We start from the raw sequence: 17,319 nt of genomic DNA, 5'->3' as shown, positions 1-17,319 counted from the left end.
AAAACAGGGCATAATCAGGGGCATAGGTGCGAGAAAAACACTAAAATTGATGAGTTTGGGCTTTAGAATTCAAAAGAGACTGTTTGTAGAAAACCCAGACTGGGAAGAAACATATAGGAGGTAGGGGGATGGATATGAGAACAGACTTTTTAAAATTTGCTTTATTACCAACGTAATGGCAGCATCATCCTCAGGCCCAGCATATCTAAACAAGATGCGGTGCCTTTCCATATCAGCAAAATATTCCTTTGCTTCTTTAGCTGTACTGGTACCCAACCCTGCACAATTTAAAAAATAAAAATGAAAATAAGCGAGACAAAGACAAATACTGTATAATATCACTTAAATGTGGAAACCAAAAAAGTAGAACTCAAAGAGAGAAGAGATGGTGGTTCTTAGAGGCTTGGGAAGTGGGGAAAAGTGAAATGTCTATCAAAGAATACAAACTTGCAGTTATAAGATGTTAAGTTCTGGGGATCTAATGAACATCATGGTGCCTAGTATTAACTAGAGGTCCAGTGCACAAAATTCGGGCACGGGTAGGGTCCCTAGGCCTGGCTGGCGATCAGGGCTGATTGGGGCCTTCCTTCCCCCAGCTGCTGGCTGCCAGCCAGGGCCTTCCTTCATTCCATGCCACCCCCTGGTGGTCAGCGCACATCATGGTGAGCGGTTGAACTCCTGGTCAGTTGAACTCCCGAGGGGACAATTTGCATATTAACCTTTTATTATATAGAATATTGCTATACTGTATACTTAAAAATTGCTGAAAGTAGATGTTAAATGTCCTAAAAAAAGAAGGGTAACTATGTGAGGTGATGGATATGTATATGTATATCAACTCATCATGTTGTACACCTTAAATACATAAATTTTTATTTGTCAGTTATATCTCAAAAAAGCTGAAAAATATTTTAAATGAATCATGAACATCAATGGTTATTTAAAACCATTATGTGAAAAGCTGATGGATCAAACTGGCAACACCTGGACCAACTGATTAATTTTTGGGAAAAAGAAAGACAAACCATATATTACATGCCCCCTAACATAAGTATACAACACCACCAATTAAATGTTTTTGCTACATAAATCTAATCTTCATCTGATCAAGCCTCCAATGTATTACCAGTTATCATAGAATAAGGGGCAGAGGAACATGCTACATATTTAAGGAAACTATAGGAATGCTCAGCAAAATACAGAATGTAAAATTATACAGGACAAAAAAATCCAACTTTTTGAACAAATAAATTACAAGAAAAATATAAAAAGAGAAACAATAGAGAGACCAAGATGGCGGCGTAGGTAAACACCGGAGACCACTGCCGCAAACAACCATTTCAAAAATACAACTAAAAGACTGAACGGACATCACCCAGAACCACAGGAAGGCTGGCTGAAGAGAGACTCTACAACTAGAAGGAAAGAGAACAGCAAATCGAGGCTCAGAGGCGGCGCAGTGTGGAAAATACAAAGGTACCGAGGTGCGCGCGCAAAGCGGGCTGGTGGCGCGGTTGTCGTTTTCAGTCGGGAGTGAGTCTCAGACTCTGGGCTCCAGATCCGGGCGAGTCTCTAGGGACCCAGACTCAAACGGGAGAAGCGGGATTATCCGGCATCAGTTGGAACCTGAGGGCAGCTTTCTCTCCGAGGTTTGCAGCGGCTGCCGGGGTTCTGAGAAGCAGAGCCTCTGGGAACGGGACTGAGCGTGGCCATAACTGCTCCCTCCGCCCGCCCTGTTGATCCCGCCCCGCCCAAACTCTGCGCACAGCCATTTGCCGATCGCCTCAGGCAAAGGCTGGATTAGCGCCTCCCCAGAAGGCAGACGTTTTCCACACAGCTGATTTCCACAACCAGTCGACCTGGGGGCCAAATCCCTCTAGTGTTAACTACAACAATTAAGGCTTGGCTAGAACAAGACTGCGCACAGAGACCACAAGGGGGTGCACCAAGAAAGCATAAAAGATGCGGAGACAAAAAAACATGACAGAAATGGAGGATATGGAGCTAAGAATCGCAATTTTGAGGGCTTGCCATAAATTTGTGCAGAGCCTCACGAAAACTAATGAGACCCTCGATGCTACGATAAAGAAATTAGAAAGTAAGCATACACGGACTGAAATAAAGAATATTATACCCAATAGCAGACCAGAGGAGTACAATAATCAAACCAAAGATTCGACAAAAAACACCCAATTGGAAAAGCAAAATGAAAAAAGAATCCGAAAGTGTGAAGATAGTGTAAGGAGCCTCAGGGACAGTTTTAAGCGGTCTAATATCAGAGTCATTGGAGTCCCAGAAGATGAGAGACAGCAAGATATTGAAAACCTATTTCAAGAAATAATGGCAGAAAACTTCCCCCACCTGGTGAAAGAAATGGACTTACAGGTCCAAGAAGCGCAGAGAACCCCAAACAAAAGGAATCCAAAGAGGACCACACCAAGACACATCATCATTAAAATGCCAAGAGCAAAAGACAAAGAGAAAATCTTAAAAGCAGCAAGAGAAAGAGGCTCAATTACCTACAAGGGAATACCCATACGACTGTCAGCTGATTTCTCAACAGAAACTTTGCAGGCCAGAAGGGAATGGCAAGAAATATTCAAAGTGCTGAATACCAAGAACCTACAACCAAGATTACTTTATCCAGCAAAGCTATCATTCAGAATTGAAGGTCAGATAAAGAGCTTCACAGATAAGGAAAAGCTAAAGGAGTTCATCACCGCCAAACCAGTATTATATGAAATGCTGAAAGGTATCCTTTAAGAAGAGGAAGAAGAAGAAAAAGGTAAAGATACAAATTATGAACAACAAACATGCATCTATCAACAAATGAATCTAAGAATCAAGTGAATAAATAACCTGATGTACAGAATGAACTGGTGATTATAATAGAATCAGGGACATAGAAAGGGAATAGACTGACTATTCTTGGGGGAAAAAGGGGTGTGGGAGATGCGGGAAGTGACTGGACAAAAATCATGCACCTATGGATGAACACAGTGGGTGGGGAGTGAGGGTGGAGGGTGGGGTGGGAGCTGGAAGGAGGGGAGTTATGGGGGGAAAAAAGAGGAACAAATGTAATAATCTGAACAATAAAGATTTAATAAAAAAAAAAAAAAAAAAAAAAAAAAAAAAAAAAAAAAAAGAGAAACAATATACTAAGATTTTAGAACTTATCAACCAGACGTAATGTGTGAACCTTGTTTGGACACTGACTCAAAAAATAAACAAAACAAAACATTATAAACATTTGTAATACAAGCAGGAGAATTTTAACACTGACTATTTTAAGTTATTAAAAAAAGATATGAAAATGGTATTAAGGACTTTTTAAAAAACTCTTTAAGTGATACATATTAAAGTATTATAGGATAATATCTGGAAATTATTCCAAACTAATAGGATGGCAATGAGAAGAGTTTAGATAAAACAAGATTGACCATGAAATGGTGATTGTTGAAGTACATAGGAAGTCCATTATACTATTCTTTATACTTTATAAAATTTTCCTTAACAATTATTTAAAAATCAGCAACAGCTAATTTTAAAGTCTAAAAGAGACAAACTTTCAAAATATTTTATAACACTTTAATAATATATATTTATGTCACTAGTTATTTTAAATTTTTTAAATATTTTAAAATACAAACCTTTGTAGTATTTTATTTTCCAGGCTTTCTGGTTTTCTATATGTTTTTTCCACTCATCAAATTCAGGAATACTGTAGAAGGAAAGTTCTTGCTTATTTTTGCTTGCCTTAAATAAAAAAAAAAATTAGTTTTTCTGCTACCCTTTAAGCAAACAGTATAAAAACATATTAATGTAAGTAGTACCTTTACAATTGGAGTAATGAACTCTTCAAGAAAACCATGCTTCAGAAGTGATGGCCAATTGTGGTGAATGAAATTAATAAGCAGGCCTTTTATGTGAGAACCATCTTGATCCTAAATAAATATTAGTAAAGAGAGCTATAATAGTTTTATGAAATATAATTACTTATATAATCAAATTTTTAAATATCTGAATGCAGCAAAGAAGCAAAATTCCATTGAAACAGTTTAACCAGATTTCACTAAAAGACTGATTTAAGAATGGAAATACAATAAACATGGTTATAATGCAACTTCACTAGGCAATGTCCATGGAGAACAGATATTCACAAGTCTTCTTTTGACATAAAAACTATTTAACACTATAAGCAGCTTTTTTTGTTGAAGATTTTTCTCTACAAATGCTTTTCATTAGAGGACATAAGAGAAAAGCAGTTGGATACATATGAATTTCATACTTTTCAATTTTCTAGTTCTTCCCCAGTTACTGCCATTTTACTATTCAATCCTCCTAGTCTTTGTGCATCAAAAATTATGCATCATATAGAAATATTAACCATTATCCTATTTATTCTTTCATTTTCTTTCTAAGTACAGGTATGCTTCAACCCCTTAATACTACAGTGTGTTCTACTCTTCTCACGTTTATTATATTTTAAAACATTTTTATAATAACTAACCAAAAAAATGGTTACTCATAAATTAGACAATGTAAAATGTGCTTCACACAAACAGTGCCATTAAACAATGTTTTCTTCCCCGTTGATGTACAATCACTTTCACTTGTACTATCTTGGAGTAAGTCTCATAAAACAAACATTGAAAGGACAATCTAAAAAAGATGAGTTTTAAATATGTGGCAATTTTTAAACTAACCTGATCAGTCATAATCATAATCTTTCCATAACGTAAAGTTTTCAGAGATTCTGCATCATCATAACTTTTCTTGTATTGTAGACCAACTATTTTAATAATATTATTTATTTCTGCATTTTCCATGATCTGTACATAAAGAAAAGGAATTGAAAGTATTTTACATTTAAAAATTCAACAATTTTAGTAAAGTATGAAATGTCATATATGTGTATGTGTCTATATATATATACATATATATGCAAACATATACCTGTTTATGAGAAGCTTCCCGTACGTTAAGAATTTTTCCCCTGAGTGGAAAGACTCCATATCTGTCTCGCCCAATCACACCTAGTCCAGACACAGCCAGTGATTTCGCAGAGTCTCCCTCTGTTAGTATCAGTGTACACTCCAGGGAATGTTTGCCACCTAGAGAAATTTAGAAAGACATATACTCCACATTCCTCAATTTTACTAATGAGAAAAATGAAGCCAGAAAACTTAATAATCGCAATGATGATAGTGAAAGACTATAACAATCATCTTACGTTATGCTTAGAATAGTTTAAATGTTGTATACTTTATTGAATTCCTATCCCCTGAAAATCAGTAATATGTGGTGCATGTAGCAATTTTAATGAAGTGAAATTATACTCTGAACATAAAATCCTACTAACTGTATGTGGAAAATGAAAAATTTCTATAACTGGACAAATAAAAACTTAAATATATATATTTTTTAATCTAAATCTTACCAGCATCGTTTGCATCATCCAATTTAGGAATACCTTTGATTTTACTATACTTTACTGATGAACACTTCTTGTTCAGCTGAGTCTGAGCCTTAAATTTCACCCAGTTCAGGATACTTTCTACAATGCCACAATTAGAGGCCTAAAAATGAAAGCATAATGAATGACATACAAACAAGCCAGAAGTTCATACACTTACCTAAAATGAACGTAATACTTGTTACCCTATACAGTTATAGGGAAAAACAATAACAATGATAATTATTTGCACTAGTAAATTTTATTCTAACTACAGTAAAACTAACTCTGACAGTTACTATACTGAAATATAAAAGCATGAAGAAAAGATTTTACTAGATATGAAAAAATTATATTCTAATAAACTCCATGAGAAATATACATAGCTTTTCTCACAAGTTCATTTTGCTCAAATTAACACAGTTAAGCTAATCCACCCTTGAATTTACCAGCTTGTAAATTCTATTCACTGACATTTCTGATATCTGTCAATATAAAAATGTGAATCTTGAATTCACTATGACAAATAAAAAATATTAACATGAAGGAAACATTAGGATAAATTCAAGAACTTATGAATAGTTCTTATTCTTTAAAAAGTTTGATAATGAGCATTTCAACATTGTAAATAGTGTGTCACTCAGCAGTTAATCAACATGTGACCACATGTTTACCAAAAAGAAAATAAAGTGAAGCAACTCCAAGTGGAGTTATTTTTCATCATCCTGGGTAGTTTGATTTTAGGTGTACAGAAGAGTGTTTTGGAATGTTTGAGATATAAAAGAGGTGAAGTATATTGCCAAATTTAAACTTAATCTCCCAAAAATGAAAAAGTAGAAAATCTAAAATCAAATCAGTTCAAAATGAGAACTTTTATGAGAGCACAAATTTAGGAAAGCATTAACATAAGGTCATTTGTATTCTGAATCGATTATGAACAGAATTAAAAGTACCATTTTCATAGGCCTTAAGCTATAATCTAAATTTGTTTTTGTTTGTGAGAACCTACCTTTAAAATTCTGATAATGGAATTTGATAAGTATGTTACCACTACCACACTTACTCCTCCACCAAATTATAAATTTCCAAAGAAGAAGAGCTATCGTTTATTCATCTTTACATTCCTAATGTAAACATATTTAAAGGAACTTTACATATGTTTATTAATATGTTTTTGAGGGTACTGCTGAATAAGGGAACTGAGGCAAATCTTACTTATAAGTAACAGATTATAAGAAGCTATTAGCAGTCGCAAATCTTGGTTATAAATCTAAGATTCATTATTTATTTGTATTCTCACCTTGTATCAGAAAGGTTAAAGCAGCCTAAATAATTATGTGCAAAGTAAAATAAAACTTTAAAATATGTAGAATATAAAAAATTCTGTTATACATATGTTATCACAATTTTTAAAAAAACAACTACAAAATGGTAAATATCTAAACATAAAGTTGAAATGAATAAAAAGATTGAAATCAGAAGTCCTAACAGGACCTGAACACCTATTGGGGGGATATCTGGCTTTATAATGACCAAAGCAAAGCTACAAACACAATTAATTAAAAGATTACCTATTGCAATTCTTGGCAAAATAACCAATTGTTTAACAAATAAAGTTTACCCTTTGAAGTTTGCAGAATTAAGTGTATTCGTTTGTAATATAAATATGCCTATATCTAGTTAATATAAGAAACTAATCACAAATAGAATAAAGAAAACTACTTAACTTTCAATAAAAACACACTGAAAAATAATACAAGTTTTACTCACTGCTTTGAAAAATTTTTCTGACAGTTGGCATTTGGACCCAAAACTTTTGGGTTGCAAAGTCATGTTTTCCTTAGTCTGAGAATCAAAAGTTGGGTTTTCGATAAGGCAATTAATAAAAACCCATATATGGTTTTTTACCTGTTGAAAACATACCAAAAAAATAAGTCAACATCAGAACTGGTATTATTTACTACTTCAACAGAATACTACAGCATCACTTACTTGAAATGGTTTCACTGATACACCAGCTTTGTTCTTTTTCTTGACTACTTCAATCAGTTTACCAACAACTTGATCTACTACATAATCCACATGCCGTCCACCCTAAAAAGAAAAAAAAAATACAAAATCTTCTATAGTAAGGTAGGAAAATACTTACGTATTCATTTTTTCTAAAATGAGTGTTTATCTTTACAACTTTGTGCAGTCAGTATTATTAAACCCATTTTCCAGAGTAGTAATATGAGTGTCAGAATAGCAGAGTTGGGATTTCAAAAATAAGGCCTCTTTGGCCATAGAATCAATTAGCCAATTTTATACAAAGCAAAAACAATTTTAAAAAAAACTGACATGGAAGTGAGAATGAATACTGGCATGAATACTGGGGGTGATAAATGACACAATAGTTAAACTTAGGGACTGTGGCAAGCATTACCAGTTGTCCATGCAATATCCATGTTCCCCTTTTACTTTATTGACAAATCCAAATTTGTTTTTAACTGGCAACATGCCCAATTACAAAGATTCTCCAATCTGGACTCCTTGCAGCTAGAGGTACCCACATGACACGGTTCTAGCCAAAGATGTTAGGAGAGGTCTACTGGATGGGGCTTCCAGAAAAACTATTCTGTTATACATGTTATCACAATTTAAAAAGGGAGAAATTTAGTTGGTATATGCATTTTCCCAACCTAATTCTCTCTCCCTAGGACTTAGAAATGAGGCATGGAAGTGCAGCAGGCAACTTAAAAGGCATGAGAAAAAAAGCCATATGCTAAAGGTGGCAGGAAAGAAAGCCAGGGAAAGCACAGGTCCCTAATGACACTATGGAGTCATAGTACTGAATTAAGACTGCCTACCCCTGGTTCTTAGATGAGAGGAAAAGTAAAACTTTTACATGTTTACATTAGGTTTCTATTACATATAATAAAATGCAATCATAATGGATGCAGGATTTTTGTTGACTAGAGAAAGTGATAACTAGATTATTAAAAAATTGAACATTAAAAATGTTAAAACCTGAAGAAGAGTGACAAAGTGATAAAACAGTGCTTTAGATTATTCTAGGGATACATGTTTGCTTGTATTGCATAATAATACTTTATTCTGGTCATGGATAGATGCTTTTAAATGGGAAGAATTTCATTGATTTTTTAAATCAAAAAACCTAAAGAAGAGGGTTTAAACTCCATAGAATGACCATCCTAAACATATCATCTCCTATTAGTCTTTCTTCTACATTTTAAACTCAGAACACAGAATAAGGAATTTATCATTGTAAATTTCATAAAATATAAATGTAGTCAACTTTAAACATTAATAGTATAAACTTATTTCTCAATGGATGTTAAATTATAAGACAGATATTTTACAGAAAATAAACTTTCATTTTCATAAGTCAATTTTGATTTCACCAAAGCAGATTTGGAGTGGTTTTTTTGCTGTTGTTGTTATTGATCTTGTTGTTTTTAATGAAGCATTGTTCTACCACTTACTTAGAAATAAAAGATAATTAACATACTATACTTACTTTTGTTGTTGCAATGCTATTTACAAAGCTTATTTGCTGGAATCCTTTTTCACTCAATGTAAGACAAACATCCCATCTTTCATTTGCAAGTTCATGAATAACTTTCAGGGCCACTCCAGTTTCATCCAATTTGTCTTTCACATAAAGATCTACATAACTGCGAAATCCATTTACCTATTAATTTGAAAAACAATAATAATAAACAATCTAATATTGGCAGCTCAACTAGGTGAATGCCATCGGGTACTCTCAAACTTTCATTTCCCTTACTTCACAACAGCTTATGTGGCAGATCCAAACCTTCATGACTTTCCCCTATTCTACTCCTTGATCCCTATCCTCAAAAAAAGCAATTAATTCTCTATGTACTTGATAAAGAAAGGTTATGAATGAATAGCTGAACTGGTAAATTATTATAAAATCTTTCAAAAGTTTAAGTTTTTTAAAATAACAAAGTAGACTTCCACTTTGAGTTCAGACATGGAAGAGGGCTGGAAAAAAAGAAAAAGAATAAGCTTGTGCCCTTATAAAGAACTGGTCAGACAAACTGAAATTTTATAAACCTTCAAAAAATTGAGGTCACAGACCATCTGGCCATCCGGAGCCTGAAGAGAGTTAGGAGTCTGTAGGAGACACAGAACCGAAACATTTGCTTAACTAGGGCAGAAGCTGCCTACTGTCATATAAGCCAGAAGGAACATTAAACCAGAAATTTTGACAAATTGCTATAGGACAAGTGTGGACTACTAGTATGTGTGTGTGAATCCCCTGACGGCTATACTTATAAAGGGTTCCTACTCTTTTGCAGGCTTTTCCTCCAGGAACCTCCACAAATTCTCACAGGGAAGAGAGAATCTAAAAAAAAAAAAAGTTCCCCCAATGGTGCTAGCTAGGGGAGGAAAACAGGAACCACTGGGAATTCCACCCAGATCATTTCCCTTACCAATAAAACCTTAATTTGCCAAGGGAAGGATGCTGCTAGAGAGCATTGGCAAAATATCACTGTAGCTGGAATGAAGTCATTCTGCCCTGCCTTACCCCATCCCACCCCTTAATCATTTAAGTTTTGTTTTTTTAAAGGCATTCTGCAGAGCAGGAAGCCTCAAGAATACTGAATGAGAATACTGACAGATACCTGCTGCAACTAGGGAAAAGAATAGAGGGCAAAGGAAAAATCTCTGCCTCTAGAAGAGGAATAGACATATTTGTAAAGGCTAAATACACAGGCCCATTGTGTACTCCAATCTGAAACTTTATCAGACATAAGTAACCTACTACTATGCTAACAGGCCTCCAATAATAATAGTGGGTTTCAGCTGGCAGAGCTACAAGAGACAGCCTCCTTGAGGGGCAGCTCAAAAGGAAGGCCCAAATCAAAGAGAAAAAAATAAGAACAAGGAAGAATTTGAAGTCTCTGTTGCTTATAGCAACAACAAACCTCAACACCAGTAACTACAACAACAAACTGCAAACACATCCCATTTCCTATATAAATTAACATAAATCCTCATACTAAAGCTTATTTACTCCATATCTACACTATACAACATAGCTGTTTTTCTACAGAAACTTATAAGGCATGCCAAAAGGCAAGAAAAAACAATCTGAAAAGATAAAGCAATCACCAGAATCAAACTCAGATTATGTCACAGGTATTTAACTACCAGATAGGGCATTTAAAATAACTATGATTCATATGTTAAAGGCTCTAATGGAGAAGGTAGGCAACATGCAACTTTAGCAGAGAGATGGATGCTGTAAGGAAGTATCAAATGGAAATGCCAGGAATCAAAAACAGAAGACATAGAGAATGCCTTCAGCAGGCTCATCGTAAACTTGACACAATAAAGAAAAAAATCATTAAAATTAAAAGAGGGCATAAAGTAATTAAAATACCACTTCATCTTTAAAAATAGGGCAATAGAACTTAAAAAACTGAAACACAAAGAAAAAGAATGAAGAAAGCAGAGCAAAACATCCAAGAGCTTAGAACAATACCAAGTAGTATAACATGTGCATAAATGAAATACCAGAAGACAAAGAAAAAACAGCACAAAAGAAATATTGGAAGAAATAATGGCCAAAATTTTCCAAGATCAGTAACAGACAATAAACACCAAACGGAATAAATGCAAAAACACACACACACACAAAAACCCATATACACACCTAAGCATATCATACTCAAAGAAAACAAAGACAAAGAGAAAATCTTCAAGGCAGCCAGAGGAAAATGAAACACCTTACCAACAGAGGAAGAAGGATATGAACTACAGCAGACTTCTCATCAGAAACCATGCAAGCAAGAAGACAACAGAGTGACATCTTTAAGTATTGAAAGAAAAAGAAATGTCAACCCCAAATTCTGTATCCTGTGAAATTTCTATTGTCTTTGAAAGTGAAGGGAAACAAAGACTCTCAGACAAATATAACCTGAGAGAATTTATTACCAGCAAAAATGCCCTACAAAAAAGTTAAAGGAAGATCTCCAGGCAAAAGGAATGTGATTAAAATCAGAAACTTAAATCTATGCCAAGAAATTAAGAGCACTGGAAATGGAGTGAATGTAGGTATTGTATTTTTAATTTCTCTAAGAGATAACTGAATGCTTAAAGCATTAACAACGACGTCACTAACTGTGAAAACTTTCTGCAATCATTTTCTCAAATGTTTCTTCTGCCTCGTTGTCATTCTTCTTCTGGTGTTTATAGCATGTGTAAAAATGAAATGTATGATGGTAATGACACAAGAAATGGGAGGAAGATTCTGAAGATACACTGTTATAAAGTCCTTTCACTACAGATTAAGTGATCAATTATTTGAGAGTAGACTCAAAGTATTTATAAATGAAATTGTAAAACCTAGGGCAAACACTAAAAAAGTTTTAAAAAAATGTATAACTAAACAGAGGTGATAAAATGGAATCATTAAAAAATGCTCAATTAAAACCAGAGAAGGTTGAATAAAAGGAATTAGGAAACAAAGAACAAATACAATGAATAGAAAACAGCTAGCAAGATGTTTTAATCCAAATATATCAATAATCAGTTTAAATTGAATCACTGAAATATACCAGTTAAAAGAAAAAGGTAATGATATTAGATTTTAAAACATCTAACTATAAGATATCTACAAAATAACAAAGCATTAACTATTTTAGAAGATACTTACAGGCAATTTCTTTCCATTAAACATGACCTTGACCCCTTTGCATGAACCAGCCAAATCATAAGCTCTTCTGGTCATGAGGGCCACAATATCCTTGTCAAGTTTTTCCATCTTAAATTTGGACAGATCTGGTTGGAATGTTATGCATGTGTAATCTTCACCATCAAAATGTTTAATTTTGGCTTCAGAAGTCTTCATCATATTATTCATCCATGTCTTTAAAAGAAAATACATTCAAATATTTCTATGTTTCTATATTTTATAATACGTAAAGACTCAGCTCATGAAATACAATTACCACAACGATATACATTTTTCAGCCAAACAACAAACCTAACAAATCTTTGAGCCTGGTATTATAGATTAAAAAATTTAAAATATTATTATAACAATCTCATGTTGAAAATAACCAAAATAAATTGCACAACTTGATACAGAGTTAATAAAATATCCTAAGTTTTTCATCACGACTATATAGAATTTTACAAAAATAAGGTATTTATGCTTTACTGAGAAATTTATTTACCTTATGTAAAATTTCACTCTACTTTCAAAGGCATACAAGAGTAAAATAAAATTTTAAAATATTAATTTCATGAATCAACTAAAGGCCCAATGCACAAAAATCGTGCCAGAGTAGGCCTTCCCTCCCCCGGCTGCCGGCACCAGCTTCCCTCTGGCACCCAGGACCCGGGCTTCACTCTGGCCGCTGGCACCCAGGCTTCCCTCACAGCCCCAGAAGGACATCCAGTCTAATTAGCATATTACGCTTTTATTATTATAGATGAGGAAGTTTTAAACATCCAAAGTGGATATATTTCAATTATCTTTGAAGTTCAGGGCATTTTCACTAAAGCTTTACAATGTTCAAAGAAAAGTCTGTTAAAGCATTTTATTTTAAGGGAATAGGAGAAAGACAGGCTTATATAAAATCTCCCAGACATTCTAAAGTCTTTTATACTATGATGACATGCTTAACACTTAAGAGTGTGTGTGTGTGTGTGTGTGTGTGTGTCATTGCAATTTACCTAAGGTATTATCTTAGCAAAGCAACAAAGCATGATTATTTTTAAAAAGCAATTAGATACATATTTATCATACCTGTTTAAAACTATGTTTGTATTCTTTGCAAGCAGTTTCTACTGTAAACTTTGTACTGAAAATATTACAAAGTTTTGCACCATAACCATTTCGACCACCTGTAAGAACAATTAAATGTGAAAGGTTTAAAGAAAATGATGTTAAAGAACTTTAACTTACCTACCATAGGACAGGTCTATCAACTGAATATTTCAGAATACAAACTTTTTCATTTAAAGAAAATTACAATTAAAGTTTAGCATATATATAATTAAAGTATGTATTTTGTACATTCATTATCTTCATCACACTTTTTTAAAGTAAGCTTGGTATATCCTATAATCCAGTAAATATATGAGTATGAAATTTAAACTTTCTATTGAAGTCACTTCTCTATTACAAATTTTTAGTCTTTGGTTTTAAACACACAAAAGAAAACAGTATCAACCTACTTGGTTAACATAATAAGACATTTGGTTGGTCAAAGCATTTTCAACTCTATTTACAGAGTCTAATTTTCAATCTTAACTCTCTTAAAGAAACAGTTTAAAAGTAATTTAACTGATACCAAAAGGCATAGTGTTTATGCAATACCAAGCTCACATATATAGGAATCACACATCTTACTTTCATCAGTAATTCAAAACTCAATCTGTCATCCTGGTTAGAGTTTCAGGAGTTCTAACATAAAACAATGTACTATAAATTAAGCTTTCAAAGTATCTGGCAGGGTATAATCAAGACAATACTTATACAGGATAGTTTTTCATAGATATTAATTCTGAAAAGAATTTTTCTCACAACAAAACTACACAGGTTTCCTCTTCTGTAATATTTTATATAGGAATAATAAGAGCTTTATGTTGAGAGCAATATTTTTTAATAAAATATCTAACCAGCCATTTAGACTTTCTTTACCTGTTACTTTTTTTTCATCATCGTCATAGTTACTGGATGTTAAAAGCTGTCCAAAAATTAATGCAGGAACATAAACCTTCTCTACTTTATGTTCTACTACTGGAATGCCTTTCCCATTATTCCAAATGCTTATAATGTTAGATTCACTATAAATAAACAAACAGAGATTAGGGCTTAAATAGTTTAAAAACATTTATTTCCATCAAAAGTAAAGTAATATAGAATAGCCCTAGCCAGTATCGTTCAGTGGATAGAGTGTTGGTTGGCCATGGACTGAAGAATCCCAGGTTCGATTCCGGTCAAGGGCACATACCTCGGATGCAGGCTGATCCCCAGCCCTGGTCGAGGCCCACGGAAGGCAACCAATTGATGTGTCTCTCTCACATCAATGTTTCTCTCTCTCTGTTTCTCCCCTTCCTTTCCACTCTCTCTAAAAATCGATGGAAAAATATCCTCAGATGAGGATTAACAAAAAAAAGAAAAGAAAAAAACAGAATAAACCTGATTATGAGCAAAACATCAGTCATTACTAATTGAAAGACACTCATTCATCTTTCCAGAACATACTTACTGAGGACACACATTTGTATCCCTGAAGTTATAATCTAATTAGGATCACTAAGATCTGCAAGTAATAGTGCAAAATTTCTCAGGAAAAGAAGCTCTTCTCAACTTCCCAAAAAACAGTAAAAAGCAGTGAAGCTTTTATAGTAAGAAGTCAGCCAGAGATTCCGTTTTCTTTTAACACTAGAGGCTCGATGCATGAGATTCGTGCACTGGGGTTCCCTCAGCCCAACCTGCGCCCTCTTGCAGTCCAGGACCTCTGGGGGACATCCCTCTTGCAGTCCGGGGCTCTCGCAGTCCAGGGCTCTCGCAGTCCAGGACCCCTGGCTCCTTACCACCCGCCTGCAGCAGAGGTGGGAGAGGCTCCCGCCACCGCTGCTGCGCTCACCAGCCCTCAGCCTGGCTTCTGGCTGAGCAGTGCTCCCCCTTTGGGAGCGCACTGCATTGAGCGTCTGTCCCCTGGTGGTCAGTGCACATCATAGCAACCGGTTGTTCTGCCATTCAGTCAATTTGTGTATTACACTTTTATATAGGATATAGGATAAATTAGCCATGATCTTCCTGCTTCATTCTACCAGTATACCACTTGTAAACCACAAGCTCTGAAGAGCCAGCAGCCATAGTCATTTTCATTTGTTACCTAACTACTGTAGCTGTACAGATGAAAATAGGATGGGCAGCTTGAACTGTATTCCATTCTGTTGCTAAATATTAGAGAGCTGTTTGTATTGTGGCAATCATTGTCATAAACTAATTTTAGTGGTTTTATAATATGTAGGTCTTTTTAGATTTTTCTATCACAAAAAAACTATACATTTTAGCCCTGAATTGTATAGAATAGAGCAGTGATGGCGAACCTTTTGAGCTCGGCGTGTCAGCATTTTGAAAAACCCTAACTTAACTCTGGTGCCGTGTCACATATAGAAATTTTTTGATATTTGCAACCATAGTAAAACAAAGACTTATATTTTTGATATTTATTTTAAATATTTAAATGCCATTTAGCAAAGAAAAATCAACCAAAAAAATGAGTACGCGTGTCACCTCTGACACACATGTCCCAGGTTCACCATCACTGGAATAGAGCTAACAGAAGTTCATATAGGCAGTAGTCCTGATGGAAAATTTTGCCACCCTGCTTTCTTGTGTCTTGTCGTTTTTTTAATGTTTTATTGATTTCAGAGAGAAAAGGGGGGAGGGAGAGAGACAGAAACATCAATGATGAGAATCATCGGTTGGCTGACTGCTGCCTCCCATATGCCCCCTACTGAGGATCAAACCTGCAACCTGGCATGTGCCCCCAACAGTAATAGAACCATGACCTCCTGGTTCATGGGCTGACACTCAACCACTGAGCCACACCAGCCGGGCAGCCTACCCTGTTGTTCTGAGTAGCATATACTATGATTCCTTTACCCTTTTAAGATCCAAATTTGCAAAAAAAATTATCTTCATAATCAACACTGAAAATTGGCTTAAAAAGCTACCATTTGCAATCTGAGTCAGAATTATTCTTAGACACTGTGTCATGTTTATATACATAACTTAATCTCTTAATAGTTATTAGAAATAATTATTACAACTTAAAAAATCTATATATATAAAAGCCTAAGCGACCGTTCGACCAGTAGCTATGATGTGCACTGACCACCAGGGGGCAGATGCTCAATGCACAGGCATGGAAACATAGAACAGACTGATGAATCTCAGAGGGAAGGGAGAAGAGGGGACGGCAGGAAGAGATTAACCAAAGATTTTATATGCATACTAGAGGCCCAGTGCATAGATTCGTGCACCGTTGGGGTCTGCAGGGATGGGGCCAAAACCTGTCCAGTGCACATGCACGAGTGGAGTCCCTCAGCCTCGCCTGTGGGGATCAGGCCAAAACCAGCAGTCCAACATCCCCAAAGGGGTCCCAGATTGCAAGAGGGCTCAGGCCAGGCCAAGAGACCCCACCAGTGCACGAATCCATGCACCAGGGCTCTAGTGTTGTTATAAAAGCCAAACTGAAATTCAAAGATTCAAGAGGAAATTAATTAAATAAATAAGTAAATCACAAAAACTAAAATTTTGTATCATTTTTTAAAATTGATTTTTTGAGATAGAGGGAGTGCTACATGAGACAGAAACATCAATCAGTTGCCTCCCATATGCACCCTGACCGAGGATCGACCCTGCAAACTACACATGTGCTCTGACAGGGAATTTAACCTGCCACCTTTTAGTGTACAGAAGACACTCAAACCAACGGAGCCATCTGGCCAGGGCTTGATATATTTCAATTAAGAGCAGAGAAAATAAACTTTAAAGAAAGCCTGACGGAGTCGCTCATTTAGTTGGTTAGAGCACCATCACATGCACCAAAAGATTACCGATTTGATTCCAGGTCAAGGCACATAACTGGACTGCAGTTTGATCCCCAGTTGGGGTACTTATGAAAAGCAACTGAGCCCTGGCTGGTATGGTTCAGTGGCTAAAGCATCGACCTGCAGACTGAAGGGTCCCAGGTTTGATTCCCAGTCAGGGCACATGCCCAGGTTGCGGGCTCAACCCCCAATAGGGGGTGTGCAGGAGGCAGCCTATCAATGATTCTCCCTCATTGATGTTTCTATCT

At 35.2% G+C, this 17,319-nt stretch overlaps 1 protein-coding gene across 2 annotated transcripts in view; it reads right to left on the bottom strand.

Moving 5' to 3' along the window:
- Window positions 1–17,319, bottom strand: part of TOP2B (DNA topoisomerase II beta) — a 62,466-nt gene that overhangs the window by 25,567 nt on the left and 19,580 nt on the right. For both annotated transcript variants that reach the window (XM_070433306.1, XM_070433305.1), the window contains exons 5-16: window positions 14,142–14,287; window positions 13,245–13,342; window positions 12,147–12,359; window positions 8,976–9,149; window positions 7,448–7,549; window positions 7,226–7,363; window positions 5,441–5,579; window positions 4,957–5,114; window positions 4,707–4,832; window positions 3,834–3,944; window positions 3,651–3,756; window positions 169–278 (exon numbers count right to left, since the gene is read on the bottom strand). In XM_070433306.1, the coding sequence (XP_070289407.1) occupies window positions 169–278; window positions 3,651–3,756; window positions 3,834–3,944; window positions 4,707–4,832; window positions 4,957–5,114; window positions 5,441–5,579; window positions 7,226–7,363; window positions 7,448–7,549; window positions 8,976–9,149; window positions 12,147–12,359; window positions 13,245–13,342; window positions 14,142–14,287 (1,621 nt within the window). The remainder of the gene's footprint in view (window positions 1–168; window positions 279–3,650; window positions 3,757–3,833; window positions 3,945–4,706; window positions 4,833–4,956; window positions 5,115–5,440; window positions 5,580–7,225; window positions 7,364–7,447; window positions 7,550–8,975; window positions 9,150–12,146; window positions 12,360–13,244; window positions 13,343–14,141; window positions 14,288–17,319) is intronic.

Source organism: Myotis yumanensis, unplaced genomic scaffold (genome assembly GCF_028538775.1).
Source record: "Myotis yumanensis isolate MYYU_CA2020_CCGP unplaced genomic scaffold, mMyoYum1.0.hap1 SCAF_14, whole genome shotgun sequence".
In the NCBI taxonomy this organism is placed as follows: domain Eukaryota; kingdom Metazoa; phylum Chordata; class Mammalia; order Chiroptera; family Vespertilionidae; genus Myotis; species Myotis yumanensis.
The sequence above is the reverse complement of the archived record's forward strand: the minus strand, read 5'-3'. Positions and strand labels throughout refer to the sequence as shown.